Raw genomic sequence first — 20,803 nt, forward strand, 5'->3', positions numbered from 1 at the left:
CCAGCATCATCCAGCGCCTAGCAGAGATTCTGTACACAATAGGCAACAAATCTGCTTCTGAGTGGTGCTAGGGATTTAACCCAGGAATGTATAAGCATGAGGCAGGTGCTTGATCACTGGGCTATATCCACACTTCAATAAACTGCTGCTACATCCAAGACTGAAATATGCATACCAATGAATTGGAACTGAAATGCAATCTGATTGGTTGGTGCCCATGTTATTCAAATGAATAATGTAGTAAGTAGCAAGATTAAATTTTGCACCTTCTTTTACTCTGATTTTAATTCTTGTCTCTATGGGCCCCTAAACACAGGCAGGTTTATGTTTGTACCAAACCTATGTCTCCTCTGAGTCTTGAGGTTTGTGAGCTGCTTGTCAGCCTCTTTGGCACCCCAGGGGCTGGCTATATGACAGATTATATGGAAACTTTCACATATTAAAGGTTTCCACTGTCTTCTCATCCTGAGAAACTGGTGCATTTGCACTCCAATCTTTTTTTTTCTTTTAATCAAAAATCAGCTACTCAGCATCCATTTTCCAGTTCACATCTATATATCAGGGGTGAGGAAAAGTGGAAAGACAAGAAAAGAATGGGAAAAAAAAACTTTTGATTTCAAGAGTTTTTACAAACAGAGTTAATAATGGTAATTTGATTTATGCTCTTCTTTTTTTTCCTGAAAGCAGTGCAATTGAAAATGGTCATTAGAAATTCAGTACCATAAAGGGAGAAAATACTATAGTATGAGGATGTGAGAGCGAGATACAGTTTCCACTCAGATTGTCATGTGCACGTGATGAGAGACAAGTGCTGATGGCAGTTCACCTACTAAGCACTCCGTATGTGTCATTTCAAAGCCTACAAAAACCCTAGGATGTAGGACCCTTTGCCAAATTCTACCAATTAGAATTGAGACTCAAAATACAGTAAGGTAATTTCTCAGAAACTAAAATCAAAAACCAAAAACAAATGGAAAATGTGGAAAACTTTGGAAATTAGGAAAACAGTCCAGGACATCCAATAGTTAACTAATAGGAGTTCTAGAAACACAGACAATGGAAGAGGAGATACAGGTGAGAAATATCATGATGTGCAACAAATGAAGAGCTAGTTCTTACACTGAATGCTGCTTACAAAATCCCAGCTTACTAGATGAGAGATATGCACTGAGCCATAGCATTAGATTATAAGACACTATGGACCAAGAGACAGTCTTGAAGAAAAAACAATTACAAAACGGAGTTGAAAATCATGGAGGACTGATTCTATTTTAGAAGCAAGAACACATTGGAAGAATATGTGCAATTTGAAGAATGCTTTCCACATCCCTAGAGGAGATTGTTTCCAGTGGAGACGTACTCACCTAGCAGAAACTTAATCATTGTGAGGATTTATTCAGACACAGAAAGGTTTTATTAAAATCACCTAGGGAGTGTACATGGTTAGAAAACTAATCAAATAAAAATCACCTCTGATAAGGACATCTTTCTAAGAAAGTCAGCAAAAGGTGTGGTCTGGCAAGGCTAGAGGGTAAACCAAAAGAAACTGGGGTATCTGAAACAGATGCTAATGCAGGAGGGGAGTTCCCAGGATGACAGCTTGGTGGCAAGCCTAGAAAATAGCCATTCCAGAATGATTCAGAAGGGAGCAAACTCCAAGAGAGCATTCTCCAAGAAAAATAAATGGAACTCATGGATTACTTAACATGTTTGACTATGTAAAATTTTATGGGTTTTTCAGAAAATTGATGGTACAGAGAAAAATAAATTTTTAAGAGATGTGGTTTGGGAGGAACAAAACAGAAATATAATGAATTGCACTTTATGAAGCCAGCCTAGTCTGCAGAGTGAGTTCCAGGACACCTAGAGCTACAGAGAGAAACCCTGTCTTGAAACAACTTAAAAACGAAATAAACCAATACTTACATGATATAATGTAAATACTGAGTACTGCTATTAAAAAGTTTGAAATTGTGGAAGTGTGTGTTATGCATGAATGTGAGAAATAGAGAGACAGTCTGAGAGAGAGAGAGAGAGAGAGAGAGAGAGAGAGAGAGAGAGAGAGAGAGAGAGAGAGTGGGTTAGCATTTAGCCATGAGTGCCATGTCTAGGATTAAAGAAAAAAATGCAAATCCCTTATCTCACATAACAGCATTGATCACTGTGTTATTCCATGGCACTTATACCATATACCATAAGAAGGAACTAAAACTGTTTTTAAAGCTATTTAAAACAACATACGTTTATGAGATCACACTCCTTTTAGTCAGAGATCCAATAAGACAGAAATCATGGTATCTGCCAGGCTTTGTCCTCCATGTGGGAAGAAGCTGCTTGCCGGCTTACTTATGTCGTTGGCAGTAACTCGTTTCATCCCACCCTCCCCACGTGGACCCTTAAATACTCAAGGTGGCCACAGTTCTTTGAGCCTATTTTACTTTGAATCAACTCTTGCTCTCCTCTTTCCAGGAAAGTGAATTCTCAATTTTGAGGGCTCAAGATTGGAGCCCTATATATTTTTCTACTACTGGGGATTGAACCCAGAACTCATGTATACAAGATAAGCACTTCTATCGGTCAGAATAAAGGGGTGGGGCAGAGGAATGGCTCTTTCTACATCGTGAGCCTGTATTAGGCCTTGTGTTAGCCAGCTTTCTGTTATTATAACACATGTCTAAGATAACTTATAACGAGAAAAGCTTATTTGGGCTCATAGAAAATTTCAGTTCATGAACAGCTGGCCCTGTTACTTTGGGCTTCTACTGACACATCATGGTAGAAGTACACAGCCGAGAAGAGAAAAGGACGAAGGGTTTGGGGTCCTATTTATTGCTCCCTTTGAGATACTCTAAAGTAGCCCTCAATAACCCAATGGCTACCAAGTAGGTCCCAGCTATTGAAAGGTTTCCAACACATCCTGATGATACCATGATGGTGATCAAGCCACATGTACCTTTGAGGAACACAAACAATGCAGACCACAACAAGCTCTATTAACTTGTTGAGTTGAGAAGTTCTGTGCGTGCATGCCTTAATTTGTGACTGGAGATGTAGCCTAGTGGTAGAACACTTGCATAGCATGTATGAAGTCATGGCTTCAATTCTCGGCATTGTCCAAAGAAATCAAAAACTTCAGCTCAACTACCAAATTTTCTATTACTGAATTCAAATGAACTCTGTTTTAAATAATATGTCAAATCAAGCCATTATGCAAGCATTATGTATTATACATAGTCCATTTTTGTGTTTCAAAGAAATATACCAAACCTTCTAAAATATGCTAAATATTCTAAAATTTTCTGAATGCTTTAAGAAGTATTTCTTAGTCACAACCTTGACTGGGTCCAGTGGAAAAATCTTGACTTGGGTGAACAACAGACACCTCCAAGGTATTGCATGTCATTAAAGGGCCTGTTCCTCTGGCTACTTTTGGAATTTACCACTTACAGCAAGCTAGAGTAAATGATGATAAACATGTTTTCTTGATTTATTAAGGAAAAAGTTATATTAGACCCTATGGTTTGTCAGAGTTAATATAGTAAATGTAGTCCAAACTCTTTAAGTTTAAAGATGAAAACATTGGCCCTTCAGAGAAGAAACAGATCCAGACAGAGAGAGGTACCTTCCCAGCATCCTTTGAAACTCCAAAACATTAATTCAGTTTATTTTATCTTATTTTATAAAAAGTAGCCTCCCCTTGACTAATCAACTATGGACTACAGAACCAAACATTATTCACTTCCAAATTCCTCTTATTTAGCACACCCTACCTGGCACACTGATGAATGATTGCACAATGAATCTCAAGATGTTGCAAATGATCACTTTACAATGGAATGGTTTCAATTCTCAAAGTCTTATCGTTAATAAGCAATCTGACAATAAAGCATCTCTTCTTTTAGTGGACTACTTTTTAGGGACAAATAAGTGCACCACTGGCTGTGCCATAGAAGCGTAAAAATCATGTGGACTTGCTTTCCACAGCTTACTCCACAGCTGTATGGTTTTACAGAATTCAGTCAGCCAGTATCTCAAATTTCTGCATTTGTAAAAATGCATGTGATGCAGCCAATCTCGTGCGACTGGTATAGGGAATCGGGAAACTAGCACATGTGTTAGTCACTTGAAACACAGTAGAAATTATTAATATTCTCTTTGCATTTACTAGTCTACCTACCAAATGTTGAAAATTAGCAGTGACATAGTTTTCCTGTTGCTGAAGATGCAACCTCTGGGAAACACGGTTACAGGCAGGAGAAGCTTCAGGAAAAAAAAATGTTAAGGGTTGATGTAAAAAAAAAAAAAATCTACCATATCAACATCAATGAAATACCTCTCTTAATGAAACTAAAGGCATTACAAGATTTTAGTTGATATATATACCTCAACTATATATATGGATTATTGTTTTACCTAGCCACAGAAATAAAAAGGTATTTTTAAAAGAAAACTTGTTATTATTGGCGTATGTGTGATATGTATATGTATATGCATACTACAACATGTGTGTGGCAGTCATAGAACAATTTTTTGGAGCCATTTTTCTCCTTGTACCTTTGACTGGGTTCTGAGGACAGAACTCAGGTCTTCAGGCCTGTAAACACCTTTATTTTGCATGCTAAGCTGTCTCTCCAGGCCAAATAAAAAGTTTGTTTGCTTATTTTCTTCTCAAAGTGCTGATACTTTATTAGTGAATCTTTGATGGTGGTGCATATCAGTAATCCCAGAACTTGGGTGGCTGAGGCAGGATTTGTGAGTGATAGACAAGGCTGGTCTATGTAGTAAGTTCAAGCCACCTTGGGTTACATAACAGGACCCCATCTCATAAAAAACAACCTAAACCATAAAAAATTAAAAGCAGCAAACAAAGCAAGGTGAAACCCAAACCTGGTAACCCAATTGATGTAAGCATGATGAACTAGAACGGCACTTTTCAAAGAGTAGTAAATGGTGGTGATGAAATGGCAAAGAACCCAAAAAGCAAACGTACATACATCATTCTGGCTTCTCTCTTCCCAAGAAGAAGTGAGTGTGTTTGTCGCTACAGTAATTTGTCTTCCACAGATCTCATATAGATTTACATTCTCAACTTCAAGTCACCAGCCCTTATGATAAAAAGCTAGGAAGAGTGGTGTCACACACCTCTAACCCAGCCATGTGGAGGCAGAGACAGGAGGATCTCTGCAATTCATTGACTACTTAGTCTTGCCCAGTTGGTGAGTTCCAGATTCAATGAGAGACCTCGTCTCAACACTAAGGATGAGAGTAGTAGAAGACTCCCAATGCTAACCTCTGGCTTCCATATACATACAGGTGCATACAAATGCACCCCAAGCATTCAGACATACATGAGCATGCACACACACATGTATAACACATAAAGTTTAAAAAAGAAACTATAAAGCTATAGGTAGCTAGATAGATCTTAAGAGGACAGCTATTGAAAAAGTACTTTTTTTTTTTTAGTCTCAAATGTAAGCTGATATTAGTAACATAACAAGAGGTCCCATGACAAGGGCAATGATACTGTGTATAATATCATGTGCACATCATGTCTATGATGCTTGATATTGCAAAAGATCAGATCATTAATTTTTAAATAGCTTTTTATTTGTGTATGAGTGCATGAATGTAGCTGTATGTGTGATGCAGTGTATATATGGAAGTAAAAGTATAACTCAAGGGAGTTGGTTCTCTTGACTTCTACTATGTGGGTCTTGGGATCAAATGCAGGTCATCAGGCTTGGCAGCAAGTATCTTTACCTGATGGGTCAACTTAGTGGACCACCATTTATTTTAGTAACGCAGTTTATCAAATACTTCAGTTTCTTTAGATGATGCCTGGAAAGGCTACCCTAACATGAAATTAATTTTATATGTACATCCTCTTCAGAAAACCGAAACAACCAAACAACAGGGAAACTTGCAATAAATGTTTGTTAAGATAAAGTAGCTGCCTTGGAATTATTTTTTATAATGTTTATTGTTTCAAATGTAATTTTTTTCTACCATATGCTCCCCACAAAACTTTCTCAAAAACAAGGTCAAAAGAAAGCATTTTGGTGACATACAAAAAGACAATATTTATTTTACTCTCTTATAAGAAGTAAAACAGAAAGACTCCTAGTTGAAGACATTACTAAAAACGTTAACATTATTTCATGTATTCCTTCAGATTCAGAAAAAGGTTATCTGAATGAAAGAAAAGGACTGGTTCTCCTTATACTGGTTTACTTACATATGTAGGGGAAAACTAACCATATACCTCAGTCAATATACAAACATAAAAGTTTCCGAGAAGCAATATACTGATGTCTTTCAGAGTTTCTAAATCCTGGAGATTACTTTTGTCCATTAAAACAAAGGTATTCCTATAATTTATTCCCTTCCCCCCCTCTGCTACTCTATGGCTGAAAGAGGAGGATAGAAGCAAAATATGGTGTCCTTGTTCCAATGCTGCAATGGGTGATCTCCAGGGCATTTCAAAGCATCCTCTTCATCACCATCAAAATAAGCCAGCAGTAAAAGTGGCCCAGTGCAAGGGCATTTAGGTGCTTTCTTTCTCAGAACTATGAATACCTGGTTAAGGAGAAACTTCACTCTTCTATAAAAGGCCAATTTTTCTTCCTAGTGAATAGTAGGAGAAACTGGAACACGTACAATGCCTCTAGCCCAGCTGCGATCTGACACCCAAAATAAAAATACCCAGAGGACACACCCATGTGTCAATCACATCATACATCCCCATTTCCTAAAATGCCAGGGCACAGTGCTCCTCTATTACCCCTACTACCATGGAAGCAAGGTTCCCCTTTGTCCTAACCTATGGAGAGTAGGGGTCTCTTATCTTTCCTGCTTAAGAACAAGAGATGCAAATAGCATCATTTTATTGATATGAATTGGTAAATGCTTGAAGAATTTGTTATATTAAATTCTTCAGTCCTTGCTAGTGATCTGTAGGTATGAGAACGAGAAGTGAGTTCCTTCTCGCTGTTTTAAATTTGCAGGAAGTAGTCAGAATAGGGGAAATACACATATGCATATACTGTGGAAATGGCACAGAATAGAAGCCTAACATATGCAAAAATTGAGTACATGTTGGAGGCCCACTTGGTTCCCTCTCAATAAAACACAGAATGGACAGAACCGTTTACAGCATGGAAAACAGCCATCCTAAGGGCTATCTTGCAAATAAAGTAAAACAGACATAAATCTTTTTTTTCCTCCTCAAGCAAATAGGGTTAAATTCTAAGCGAAGAAAAGACATCATCTCTATTTAGAAAATACACAAAGAAACATCAATTACTCGAAAACCTCAGGCTCACAGGGGAAGTGGCAAAATGTATGAATTAGTCATTGTTGTTCAGAATACTCATTTCTTTTTACCTGAGATGCAAATTATTCCCTGCTCTACTAAAAAGTCTAAGCAAATTTATATCCTCAATTTTACTGAAAGTCAAAAGGCTATACAGACGAGGATGGAGGAGTAGGCAGAGCAGGGAATAAACATAGGAGATGGGAAGTTCAAAAGTCTGGGAAATGGTTATCTGGAGATAAAGTGCTAAGAAATAAGGAGTCCCAATTTATGTAAACCCAGGAGTAGAGTCCCATCCCTCACACTTGAAGGCTTAGCATAGCTAGATACATAGTCAATACTTGATTTGAGTAGCAGAAATTCAGGGAAGCATATATCTTTAGAGAGTTCTTGATTCCAACTCTAATACTAGGTCATTCTGCCTCCATTATCCTAAAAAAACAATCCTGCCATGACATAAAAGAGCCTTTGTGGAGAAGATGCCTCTGCTTTTTCTGTATGTGTCATCACCATGGCCAAGATGATTTCTGGGAATTTCAAAGCAGAGGAAAATGCTATTGAAGTGGATAATGATACCATGTTTTAATAGCCACAAACATTACTCAGTGGCTTCCAAAACAATAGGCAGCAGATTATATCACTTATGTTTGCTAGATGTTCTCTGGGAATCAAGTTCAGCATTAGTGTACACACCCCAAGTGATTTTCCTCATTTTGGTGTTATTCCACACACACACATACAAATACAGAGCCAGCAAAGATTCCTTAGGAAGCCGTCACAACTCCTGATAAGATGAATTCATGGTTATTGTCCCCTTTCCTTTGTCCTCTAGTTTGGAGACTTGGCAAAGAATGCCTGCCTTTAAGATTCAACAAGTACAAGAAGGACTGCTTTCTTCTTGAAGAGCTCCATTAGTTTGGATTTGGCAGTGCATGACTGACAGCTTAGGAGCTGTTTTTCAAAGGTCCAGTAGTTTCAGTTTCCATTTAACAAGTCCTCAGATAACAAATGGAGAATGCAATGAATCTTCACAGGGTCACATTGAAGGAAAAAAGAAATCAATTATCCCCATCATTGAGGCGCTTTCTTCAGGTTTTCTATCAGTACTACAGAATCCGTTTCTTCTTTGGATTGCTTCTCATAGATGTCATACTTCTTCCAGTGCTGCAATGAATGAAGGACAAAAACACACACAGTGACTTTTCTCAACAGTCTGGGTACTGTGAGTCAGTGCTTATTTTTAAGCTCACATGAAAAAGAACCGTAAGTGCAACGTTTGCCTGGTTTAGGTTTTTTGATCTAAGAATACTCATCTAGTTGGACAATTAATGAAGCCAAATGATCAGGAATGCACATTAAAGAGCGGAAAAGTACAGGATTATTACATAATGGTTCATGGCTGCCTGAAGAGATAAACAAATTTAGATATTTTCAAAACTAGAGTCTTTTGGATATGTACAGAATGGCAGCTTAATTTTCTGACTGTTTCACTTGGGATTTTATTTTCTTACAACTCAAATGTGACAACTGCTCCAGAAACATCACGGGCTCACAAAAGCCAATTAACATCTAGTGAACAAGACACCGGATGTCCTGAAAGTCTTAGCCTTAAAACCCGTAAAAGGCTCTATATTAACATCTTTATTTAGCATCATTTTCCAGACAGGCCTTATTTGTTAGAAATTATGGATAATGGACTCATTATCGATAGCTTCTCCTGAATGGGATTCAAACATGTCTTTCATAGAAGAAAAAAAAATTCTGGTCCTAGGGCCTTCCTTATTTGTTAGTCTAGGGAAAAGTGAAATCTAAACTCAGTTCTATCATCTGTAAAATAAAGGTGCTAGAGAAAATTAAAGGTGGGCAAACTATGAGGCACAGGCCAATCCAGCTAACTGCCTGTTTCAAGAAGACAAGTTTAATTGAAATATCACCATTTGTTTCCCTATTACCTACGACTATTTTTATGCTGCAAGACTTAAATTGTTACAGAGAGTAATGACTTATAAAACAAGAACAACCCTTTGCAGAAATAAAAACTGCACCACTCCCTACAAAGGAATATGTCTGGGCTCCCTTTCTCCTTTGGTGTTCTATAGTTCATTAAGCTTGCTTATGGGAAAAAAATGGAAGCCAGAGGAATAGAAACAAGAACAGCCTGTTTAGTGTGGCAGGCTGGAGCATGGAGGAAATTTGGGCCACCTAGCATTAGTGTATGGAGCTAAAATCTGGGAGATGCTGCTTAAAGCAGTTAATTTTTTCTAAATAAAATATTTAACGTATCTAACAGAATTGCTAAAGTTAAAAATATTGACAAGTGCAAGTACTGGTGAGGATGCATAGCAATTTGATCTTTCACATATTTTTAGTGGGAATGTAAAATAGTAGTCACTATACGAAACAGCCTTGTAGTTTTGTATAAATCTAAACATACACTTAGCACATGAGTACAAGTCCTACTCCTTTATGTTTACCCAGAAGAAATGAAAACATGATTATACAGAGACTTCTATGTGAACATTTGCAGCACCTTAACTCATAATAGCACAACTAGATATAGCCCTTACGTCCTCACACAAGTGAATGTTTAAGTAAATTATGGAGTACATCCTAACAATGAAGAGAGAAATAAACTGTTGGCATATAAAACTATATGAATATTTTCCTAATGCATTATTACTAAGTGAATGAAGCCAGACTCAGAAAATCGATGTATCTTAGGATTGCATTTATCTGACACTATGGAAAAGGAAACATTCTAGGGATAGAAAACAGATCAGTGGTTGCAAAGGTCTTGAGCAGTGGTTCTCAACCTTCCTTATGCTGCAACCCTTTAATAGAGTTCCTCATGTTGTGGTGACCCTCAACCATAAACTTATTTCATTGCTACATTATAACTAATTCTGCTACTGTTACAGATTATAATGTAAATATCTAATATGCAGGACATCTGATATGTGACCCATGTGAAAGGGTTGTTCCATTCCCAAAGTAGTCAAGACCCACAGTTTGAGAACCACTGTTCTAGAGTGAGATATGTGCTGACTTCAAAGGGACACATCAGGAAATGGCAGAAGTATTTTATATTTCTACAGGAGTGGTGACTACAAAATTGCATCTATTTGCTAAATTTCTTCTACATGAACACTTAAAAAGAATACATTTTGTTATTTGTAAATTGTACTTCAAATTATATATTTTTTAAAAATGTGAAATGTGCAGAGTTCTAATAAAAAACTATCTGAAAACCAGATAACCTTAAAATAATGTTTTACTCAGTAAATGGGCACTGTGCCAACTGACTAAGCATTTGAAAAACAAAGTTAAACCCTCCCTCATAGACTCCACCAATAAGACCTTGATGGACTAAAGCCCTTAATATAAAACACAAAGTTAACTAAATACACAGGTGTAAGGAGTAGAGTTTTTCCTCCCGCTGCTGGTCTTGTCCCGCCGCCGCGCCAGCCCCAAATAACACACAGAGACTCTGTATTAGGTACAATGCTATTGGCCTGGTACTAGTTTCTTATCAGCTAGCTCTGTCTTAAGTATTAACCCATTTCTGCTGATCTATGTATTTTCACGTGGCCTTCTCTTACCGGGGAGCCAGCCAGCATTCTGTTCTCTCCAGTCTCTCCATCTTGACCCCTCCTTCCTACTTCCTCTTTCCTCCTTGTCTCCTAATCCCTCCTATCTTCCTTTCCTATTGGCCAACAGTGCTTTATTCATTAACCAGTATGAGAAACATATATACATAATGGCATCTCCTATCACACAGGGGAACAACTATATAAGTTTCCCATGAGATAGGCTTTCTGCACATAAAAAAATAATTTTTTGGAAGGTGATTTTACAGCAAAAAAAAGGAAAAAATCATTTGTATATAATTCATTACCATAAATACAATAAAAAGGCAACAATGGCAAAGGTGTGGTGATGTTATTTATGATTTAATAAATATTGCCTGAAGTATCAGAAAGCAAAGCCAGCCACACTAGTTAGCTGTTATTATTACTGATTCTACAGAATAAAGCCAAACTAGTAGATCTTACCTCTACCCAGCTGAAATGGAAACCCTGTCTCCACACATTCTCAGAGGCAAAAAGCTCTGAATTGCTGTCTCCTCCTTATATTCCTTTCTCTGCCCAGCTATATAATTCTTGAGTCCACCTCTGTAGTGCTGGAATTAAAGGAATGTGATCCCAATTGCTGGGATCAAAGGCATGAGCTCTGTTACTCTTCACTCTTGTGTAGGTCAGGGTTGCCTTGAACTCAGAGAAATGTGTCTGCCTATCTCCTGAGTCCTGGAATTAAAGATGTGTGGCACCATTGCCTTCTACAGCTAATTAGTGTGGCTGGCTTCACTTTCTGATACTTTAGGCGATATTTATTAAATCATAAGTAATATATCACTACAGAGAGGAGTAACACTTAGTATGTGAGGTTAGAGAAATTATTCAGTTGGTACAGTGCCCTGCATGAGTCAGGCCCTGGGTCCCATCCTCAACAATGCAAAAAAAAAAAGCCTTATATATAAATAACCTTGTAAATCATCTAGTAAAGGAGTAATACTATAGGGGATAGAAGGGCAAGGAGTAAGAACTTCACAAAATAACTGGTTAAGCTAATATACTGATATAATCTGTAGCATAAAATTTCCTCACCAATCAAAACATCCTTTGATTTTTAAAATATTACTTAAGAACATACTGGAAAAGTGTGTCCAAACAAGTATTGAAACCGTGCTACTGGTAAATCTAGAAATTTGTATACATTATGTGAACATGATTGTTTGAACTCTCATGTTTTTCTTAAGTAATAGGGATGTTATTAATTCTCATAAGCTGGCAAAACAGAGATATTTCATTTTCTTTAACCTCTGAAAACAATTTTACTCATGAATGCACCATGACTGATTCAAGCCATACAATCTCCCTGGATAATGGTTTGTCATTTCAAATATGCAAATTTACAAACTGAAAGCTACTCAGGAATCAGCTCACTACTATAGCCCTTATCTAGCATGTGCAAGATTCCATGTCCAGCACTGAGAGAAAAACAGAGACAGACAGAGATCCAAAATCTATTATTAGATCAAAGGCTATATAAAAACAAGTGGCAGCTGGCAAGATTTGACTCATCGTTTGTAGTTTGCAGAGATAGAGATATGATGGCAGGAAGGTGGTTTGTGGCAGCATGATACGGTATTTGTCTCTCTCCAAACACAATCATTAAAAATAAAAAAAAAAAAGTAGGAAAGGCAAGCAGGGTGAGTAGGAAAAAAATAAATAAAATTACTAATAGATTGTACATCTAAGCTAGATGAAAAAAAAAGTGATTTCGTATGAACCCCAAAAAGGGTTGATGGAGACAAACAAGTGATATGACATAAAAATGATAAGCACTTGTGGAATTTTACAGAGAAAGTATTAACATAGTATCGAAGAGAATTGTGGCATCGGTGGGAACCCAAACATCATTGAGTTCATCTCGGAACATATTCTGAGAATGACAAGGGTCTGCTAACTCACAAAAAGTTCATGGTCTAGACACAGGCTCTCAAAGCTGTCTGCCCAGTGCAGGGTGAAGCTGCACTCTGAAGAGACTACTGGAAATAGACTCCAAGTGATTGGCAGGGGAGGGGATCTCAGCCCACGGGGGGCAGAAGAAGGAGGAGAACTGCCAGCTCAAGGAAAGCCAAGCTACAGAGTCAGTTGCAGGCCAGTCGGGGCTGCACAGTGAGACCCTGTCTCAATACTGACTCTTACCACTGAAGGGAAATAGAAGGAAGGAGATGGGAAGGGGGCCAGACTTTTAAAAGTCATTCATAATAATTTTCAAAATTTCTCAAAATAATATAATAGGGGCTGTATAGTTATGAAATTAGTAAAATGGACCTCTGCGAAGCCTCTTTCTTAAAGTTTAGGAAACTAATGTCAAATAAAAATGAACAACACAGACTTAAAAGTTGCCAGATATATGCCCATGGAAACAATACCCTAATACTTCAAACTTATATGAAGAAAAATATACATGGGGTGGGAAATTATAGATCCCATGAAGGGATGTATAAAAATTCAATACAGGAGGGGATTCAGAACAGAAAACTCAGCAAAGAATTAGAAATAAAGAGAATAATTTCATTTCAGAAATGAAGACTAAGCTAAAGGGAACATGAGTGAATAAACACAACAAATTATTAGATAAGGTTTTCAGAGGAATAGAGGGTGAAACGGGATTTTTACAATTATCAAGGAGGGTGTGACAAATACAGAAGAAAAGCAACAAAAGTAGAATAGGTTAGAGATTCCTCATACAAAATGCTTGAGATTAAAAAGTGTTTGAGGTTTGTGGTTTGGGAAAGCTTTTCAAGATGTTTTGTGGATGGGACCCAAGTCTTAACTCAAAATTCTTTCATATTTCAAATATACTGTATACTAAATAGTTATAACTCAAGCACATTAAATTTTTGTGCATAAAACAAAGTTCTAGGAAGTAGAGTTTTACATTTGTGGCATTATATTGGCCCTCAAAATAGTTAATATATTCCATTATTCTGGATTTTTGATTTTTAGTTTAGAGGTTTTCAACCTGTACCTGAGAAAAATCAACCCAGAATGACCAACATCAAGAATGGTTCTGGTTAGATTATTAGATTTTTATGGGGAAAATATTTTGAAAATCCAGAGAGGGAAGCTCAAATATTTTAATATGGGAATAATATATTGTCAGATATCTGTACTAATGTTTTATACCAGATAAGGTATGAACACATTTAAAATAGTCAAAGCATGGTGTGTGTGTGTGTGTGTGTGTGTGTGTGTCTGTCTGTCTGTCTGTCTGTCTGTCTGGTGTTGCTTTGGGTTTTCTGTTTTGATTTTAAAGAATTTCTTACATATGCTGTCACAACCACTGTGACTTCATGTGTGTAGCTGCCTTGCTGTATCTGGAAGACATTTTCCTTTTAATCAGCCATCATCAGCTCTTACAATCTTTCTGCCCCCTTTTCTACAATGATACCTGAGCATCACATCACATGTTTTCTCTCATCTGTGATGTTAGTTTTGAATCTTCAAATATGTGTATTTCATGTGGAATACCAATAAAGGTCAAGAAAGGTAAAGGAGACAGAATGTACTAGCATAAAAGGTTTAACAAAAATAATGGGACAAGAAGGGTTAATTTGGGTAGGGGATGGGAGCACAGGCTAAATGAAGGAGTACATAAAGAAAATTAACACTAAAGACATTTATAAAGGTGCATAACCTACCTACTACTGTAGAAGTTTTCTAAAATACATACATACACAATGCTGTGTTGAATAAGAAAAAGGCAATTTGGAAGCCACTAGTGATGGCTCATGCCTATAATCCCAGTGCTCAGAGGACTGAGGCAGGAGGATTGCTAGGAATTCTAGGCCACCTTGGTCTATAAAGGGAGTTGAAGGGCAGCCTGGGCTGAGAATAAGATATGAATGCACGCGCTTGCACGCGCGCGCGCGCACACACACACACACACACACACACACACAATTTTAAAACTATTTCAATAAAATGATACTGGATCATAAACAATCTGTAACAGCAATCTTTTCAATTGACTTTTTTTTTTCATTCCCCAAAAAACCTTGGATTGCTCTTTTTAAAAAAAATTAGATTCATTTTATGGTCTGCTTTGCTTGCATAATGTTGCATGCACCATATGTGTGTCTGGTGCCTGTGGAAGCCCATTGGATCACTTGGGACAGGAGGCCATGTGAGTGCTGGGAACCAAATCCAGGTCCTCTGCAAGAGCAAAAAGTGTTCTTAACTTTTGTGCTATATCTCCAGCCCCAAAACTCTTAAAAATTTTTATTGACTAATTTTATTCTTTGAAAATTTCACACATGTATATGTGAAGGAAGGACACAGGGGTTCCTTATCCCCCACTGCTTCCTATTTCCAACTGATAGATTCATGGAGAGGGGAGAGGCATTGCCTTTAACTGGACACCCACCAGTGACTCTGTCATGCTCCAATGAATAGTACCAATCCCGTGGTTACACAGATGGCCCTGTCACAAATGGGTCACAAAACAAACCTAATACTCACCAATCCAGGATAGGGGATTGTAGGGAAAGGAGAGAGTGAAGTTGATTGAGATGGGAATTAATATGGGAGGATGTAGGGGGCCAATCCTAATACAGAATACATAAGTTAACTGTAATACAGAATACATTATATACTCTCTTTTTTAACCCTTTATCAGCACCATGGCCTTTCTCTCAGCACAGCCTGGAATAGACCCGCAAAAAAGGAGAAATAATGAACACAAAGGATTTGACCTGGTGTTCAACTTTATGAATTTTATTCTTAATTTTAAAATCCATGAAATTAGCAGTCCACAATACAATTTTTAATCTGTCATTTAAAATAAAAGAAACAGCCCATCAGCAATAAAATAGTGGCCAAAGAGGAAAAACATCATGGGTTTTTCTATTGTAAAGCAATAAATTCAGGAGCATTATGGGAATTGAGACATCAATTTAACATTATTTTCGGTTTGCTTATAGTATTTCCCACAGTGTCTACTGAAGTGAAGTGAGTTTCATGCATCTAGGCAAAAACTCTGGTCTTTTGGCCACAAATGAACCTATTTCGTGCCCCAGTCAACTTCAGAACATGGTAAAAAAACAAAATGCTGACCAGTACCAATTGGAGAGCCCCACATCTAAGAGCACTGTTGAATGTGGCATGAAAGGGACTGGTTTGAAAACATGTGTGGTAGCTATTAACCCAACTCCTCATTTTATAAACCAATAAAGGAAAAAAACAATGAGCATGCATTCCACCCTTTTAGCAGGAATTAATTTCCCAACAGCCAAAAAAAAAAAAAAAAAAAAAAAAAAAAAAAAAAAAACTAGCTGACAACCAAAAAGCAATGCTTTAGAGAAAGGTGCACATTTATACATATAGCTGAAAGGCCAAAACAAGAAAACCATCCTTTATCAACACCTGAAGGCTGAATAAGGCAACAGTATCCACTGCTGTAAAAAATATCAGCTAAGTTTTGGCAGGCTACCCAATAGAGTATCCCCAATGGCATGGGTCAGGAGTGATTAAGAGGATGCAGGTAACCAGAGGGAATATGCTGCTATCAGCTTAAATACAGTGGTCATTCTTAGCCTCACTAACAGTGGGGTAATTGGATGGTATCTATCTCTAAACAACTGTGACAACTGGAAAAATTCGAGCAGGGCCTGAGCCTTAGATCATATTAGGGATTCTTAATCTTTAAAGCGCTGTGATGCTGTCTTGGTTGCAGAGGAAAGCATCCTTTGCTTTTAAAAAGGTATGTACTGAAGTTAAAAAAACAATTAAATATTTGGAAGTTTATAAGCTACTTTGTGATTAAGCATGTAAAACTGGCAGAGCACAGTTACCTGCTTGGAAGTGTGGGAAGAATAGTGTGATCTTTCTATTTTAATGGATGCAAGAAAAGCAGATACAGAAGAGAAGCAATTCCCGCTGCAATCCCCTCCCCCACCCTGAATATGGCCAGCAGTCCAATTAGTCACATGGGAAAGGCAAATAGCAAAGCAACAGGAAGAAATGCTGCCGGCCAAATTGTTACTATGGTGATGAACAAAACAACATCAAAACATTAGAAACCTTAAGGAAAACTACACTGAAAATACGTTTTTAAAGCAGCATTATCATGGCATTGGTGTGGAAGTAAAGGGTATTTAAAAATCACACGGCTTCTTTATTCAGATAAGAAGTTGAGATTTTGGGATAGTTGGTTCTAGTGCAGGTTTTGTAGTCACTTCTCTACCTTTGGAGACTTTTTGGTGGCCCTGAGAGTTCCAAACTCTAAAGTGAGGATGCTAGAACAGAATCTAGGATTTTTCAAATTTGTAATTGAAGGCAAGAATTAGGCACATAAACATGTGTCTCATCAGACAGCATTATCTAAGATCATGTTTGTTCTGTGACTAAATGATTCTAGAAGGAATAGCTGTCTCTCTATTGCATGTACACTACTTTGTGAAGACTACTTCTGTGTAAAGAGAGATTACTGGGCCTATGACATGGGCTCAGGGGGTGCTGGCTTTTGCTACTCAAACCAGAGACCTGAGTTCAACCCCCTAGAACCCACATAGTACTAAAAGGAGAGAACTCACTTCCCAAAGTTGTCCAACTGCCACATACACATCCTCCTCCAACACACACACAGAACTTTTTTCTTTTTAAAGAAAAGCAGATTACTCATTTGCTTAAAAGCAGACAGAAAATTGTTCCCTGACCCTTGCCCATATGTGGCATTATTTTATTATACTTTTAGTTAGAAAGACCTGATTTTGTTTAATGGTCTTCAGCCATCATGGGCGAAAATGTCCCATGCTTTCAGTGGTCCATCTTGTCAATATATCCAGCTCACGAAATTATAGAATTATCTGACTCATTGGGACAAAAACAACATATTATCTTCTAGACAGCAAATTGAAAAATCCCCCGCAATTTTCCTGTCTCTGAGAAAGATAATTGATTTGATTTTTGCCATCGGTGTTGCCATCATTCACTCTATCACCCAGAGCTGAAAACTTACAATTATTTTCTATTCTCCCTACCTTTCATCACCCACACAGAGTCACCAAGTCAGAGTGCATTCCTCTAATAATGTGTATTATTATCAGTCTCCTTTGCCACCAAATAAGCCCAAATCTCCATTATCTCCCAGACCTAGATGGCTACAATGGTCTTCCTCCTCATTAATGATTTGTACATGGTTTCTTTCATTGTAAAAGTAATACATGCTTATTATAGGCAATTTGGAAATTTCAGGGAGATAGAGAGTATAGGCTACCCATAATCCCTCTGACCCAGTTCTTTCTATTCATTGTTCTATGTGTATCTAATACAGTCCTCTAAAAATTGGGATTGTGATTTACTAGATATTTGTAATTTGTTTGTGCTCTTATAAGTGGGGTTTTCTTTCTTCTTCTTCTTCTTTTTGGAGATACTTTGAAACCTAACTTTTTTAAAAAAATCAATTGAAGATGTTATTCCCTATCTAAGTGCTGTGGATAGAAAGTCTCACTGCAGCCATCTTATTTTATAAGTACACTGTTTTCTGTCTGGAAGCTGTTAACTTTTCACTATCCTTAGATATGATGCACCCCCAGTTCACATTAGATGCTTTATCAAACTTTTCTTTGTTCTTGACAGCAATATATGAAATTCAAATCTTTCATCTGCTCATGGAAAATTCTATTATTCAATTCATTTTGGTTCTCATTTATCTGTTAATTTTTAATGTCATTACTTATGTTAAGTTCACGTGATTTATCTACGGATTCTCTTACTCTTTTCCTCAGTATATTTTTGTTCTAGAAAAGAAAATCAATTTTGATTTGTTTGCAACTCCTTGGTTTCTAGATTTTCATATTAGAACAAAATGATGCATGGGTCATTCTTATGTCATTATTTGGTTATTCCCTGAATATGTATTTCTAAGAGTATAATTTACATGAGCAAAGATGCTTATTACGTTGTTGTTGTCAAGAAAGGACATACAGGCTTAACACCCGATTAAAAAACAAAACAAACAAACACACACAAAAAAAACCCGAGTTCTGAAATGCACCAAAATCTGAAACTATTTGTACAGTGATGTGATGCGTTAAAAGTTCTGATTTTGTCTAGACATGGTACTATATGCCTTTAATCCTACAAAATGGAGGCAGGGCAGATGGATCACCCTGAGTTCAAGGCCAGCCTAGTGTACCTAATGAGTTCCAGGCTAGTCAAGGCTACATAGTGAGATCCCGTAAAAGAAAATTCTGAATTTTGGATTTCCAATTTTCAGAACAACAGAGTAAAGTCTCTGTAATGTTACAAAATCTGAAAAAAATCCTTTTGTTCTCAAGCATTTTAGACAAGTTTTAGACAAGGGACACTCAACCTGTATGTAGGGCCACTAGCACTGCAGGACAAGTGCCACTTTCTTGCCTATTAGATACTGCTACCTTTTAGAAATGCATTAGGCTGGCAGTTTAGACCTTGTCTTAGTATTCTATTGCTACAAAGAGACACCATGACCAAGGCAACTTACAGAAGAGCTTCAAGGAAGCTTACATTTCTAGAGGGTTCGAGTCATTGATCATCATGTGGGGGAGCAGAGCAGCAGAGATGTAGGCAGACATGGCACTAGAGTAGCAGCTAAGAGCTCATATATCCTCCAAAATCATGAGGCAGAGAGTTAACTGAGCCTGGTGTTGCTTAGGAAACCCAACACAACCTACTCCTACAAGGCCACACCTCATAGTCCTTCCCAAATATTTCCGACATCTGAAGACTGAGTATTCAAACATACCAGTCTATAAAGGAGCATTCATTCAAAGCACCACATGACCCATCAGTGCTTTGGTTGGCATGTGCTGTGAATTTGGAGTTTGCCCCACAGACACTGCACATTTGCATTGGGGCATTTTAGTTAGTCTCCATCCTGCTGAGCAGAGGTGCAAACTCAAATGTCTTTCCATGGCCTGACATTGAGGCCAAAATGACAGCACAGTGAAACTGGAAATGGCAGAGTGGGGATGAATGGCAGAGTGCATGCTCTGCTACTATTGCAAATAGAACGATTTTAAGTAAGTCACAATGCACAAACAAAAACATACACTGTTGTAAACTAGTTCTACTTCCAGTTTGAAGCCCCTGATGTACTTCCTTTCTCTAATCCATACAGCTACAGTGAGAATGCTATTCCTCATACCCGATAACTTCCCACTGCATGCTATCCCTAATACAATCCCAAGTCTTTTTCTCCTAACTCCTCTATCCTAACCCTCTCTTGTCAAGCCAACCTTGTAGAAGACAATGAGGCACTTAAGGACAAGCATCCTGTCAAATAAGAAGAAATGAAGCACAGGGGGGAAAGCAAGGGAACTCTAGAATCTCACAACCAGCTGTGTGACTATGGTCAGGGTCCTAGACCTCACCGAGTCTCTGTTTCCTCACCTGGAAAAAATGATACTAACAGAACTGTCTTAATTGCTTTCTCGCTGCTGTGATAAAATGCTCCAGACAAAAGCAACTTAATGGAGACATGTGTTTTGTTTTGTTTTGTTTTGTTTTTGCTCCCAGCTCATAGCAGAGAAATCATGGCAATAAAGATTGGAGCAGCTGATCGCTTCACATCCGCAAAGAGAAAACAGATGAATGCATACATCGCTCACCTTGTTTTCTCTGCCTTATACAGTTCAGGATCCACTGCCCAGGAACTGGTCTCATATGCAGTTAAAATGAGCCTTCTCAAATCAATTAACATAGTCAAGATAATTCCCCACAGGCATGTGCCAAGGCCTATCCCCCAGGCAATCCTACAGTCTGTGAGGTCATTAGCACCAAACCTCACAAACATCAACACTACAGGGTGGTTCTGAGGATTCAATAAGGTAACGTAGGTCAAGCACTCACTGCTCTCCCCGACATACACTAGATGCTC

The 20,803-nt window shown here is 37.8% G+C and overlaps 1 protein-coding gene across 1 annotated transcript in view; it reads right to left on the bottom strand.

The window, feature by feature from the left end:
* Window positions 1-6,057: 6,057 nt before the first annotated feature.
* Window positions 6,058-20,803, bottom strand: part of Il13ra1 (interleukin 13 receptor subunit alpha 1) — a 62,600-nt gene continuing 47,854 nt past the window's right edge. Inside the window, exon 11 of the mRNA XM_051178428.1 lies at window positions 6,058-8,479. Coding sequence (XP_051034385.1) covers window positions 8,387-8,479 — 93 coding nt within the window. The 3' untranslated portion in view covers window positions 6,058-8,386. The remainder of the gene's footprint in view (window positions 8,480-20,803) is intronic.

Source organism: Phodopus roborovskii, unplaced genomic scaffold (assembly GCF_943737965.1).
Source record: "Phodopus roborovskii unplaced genomic scaffold, PHOROB, whole genome shotgun sequence".
Classification (NCBI taxonomy): Eukaryota; Metazoa; Chordata; class Mammalia; order Rodentia; family Cricetidae; genus Phodopus; species Phodopus roborovskii.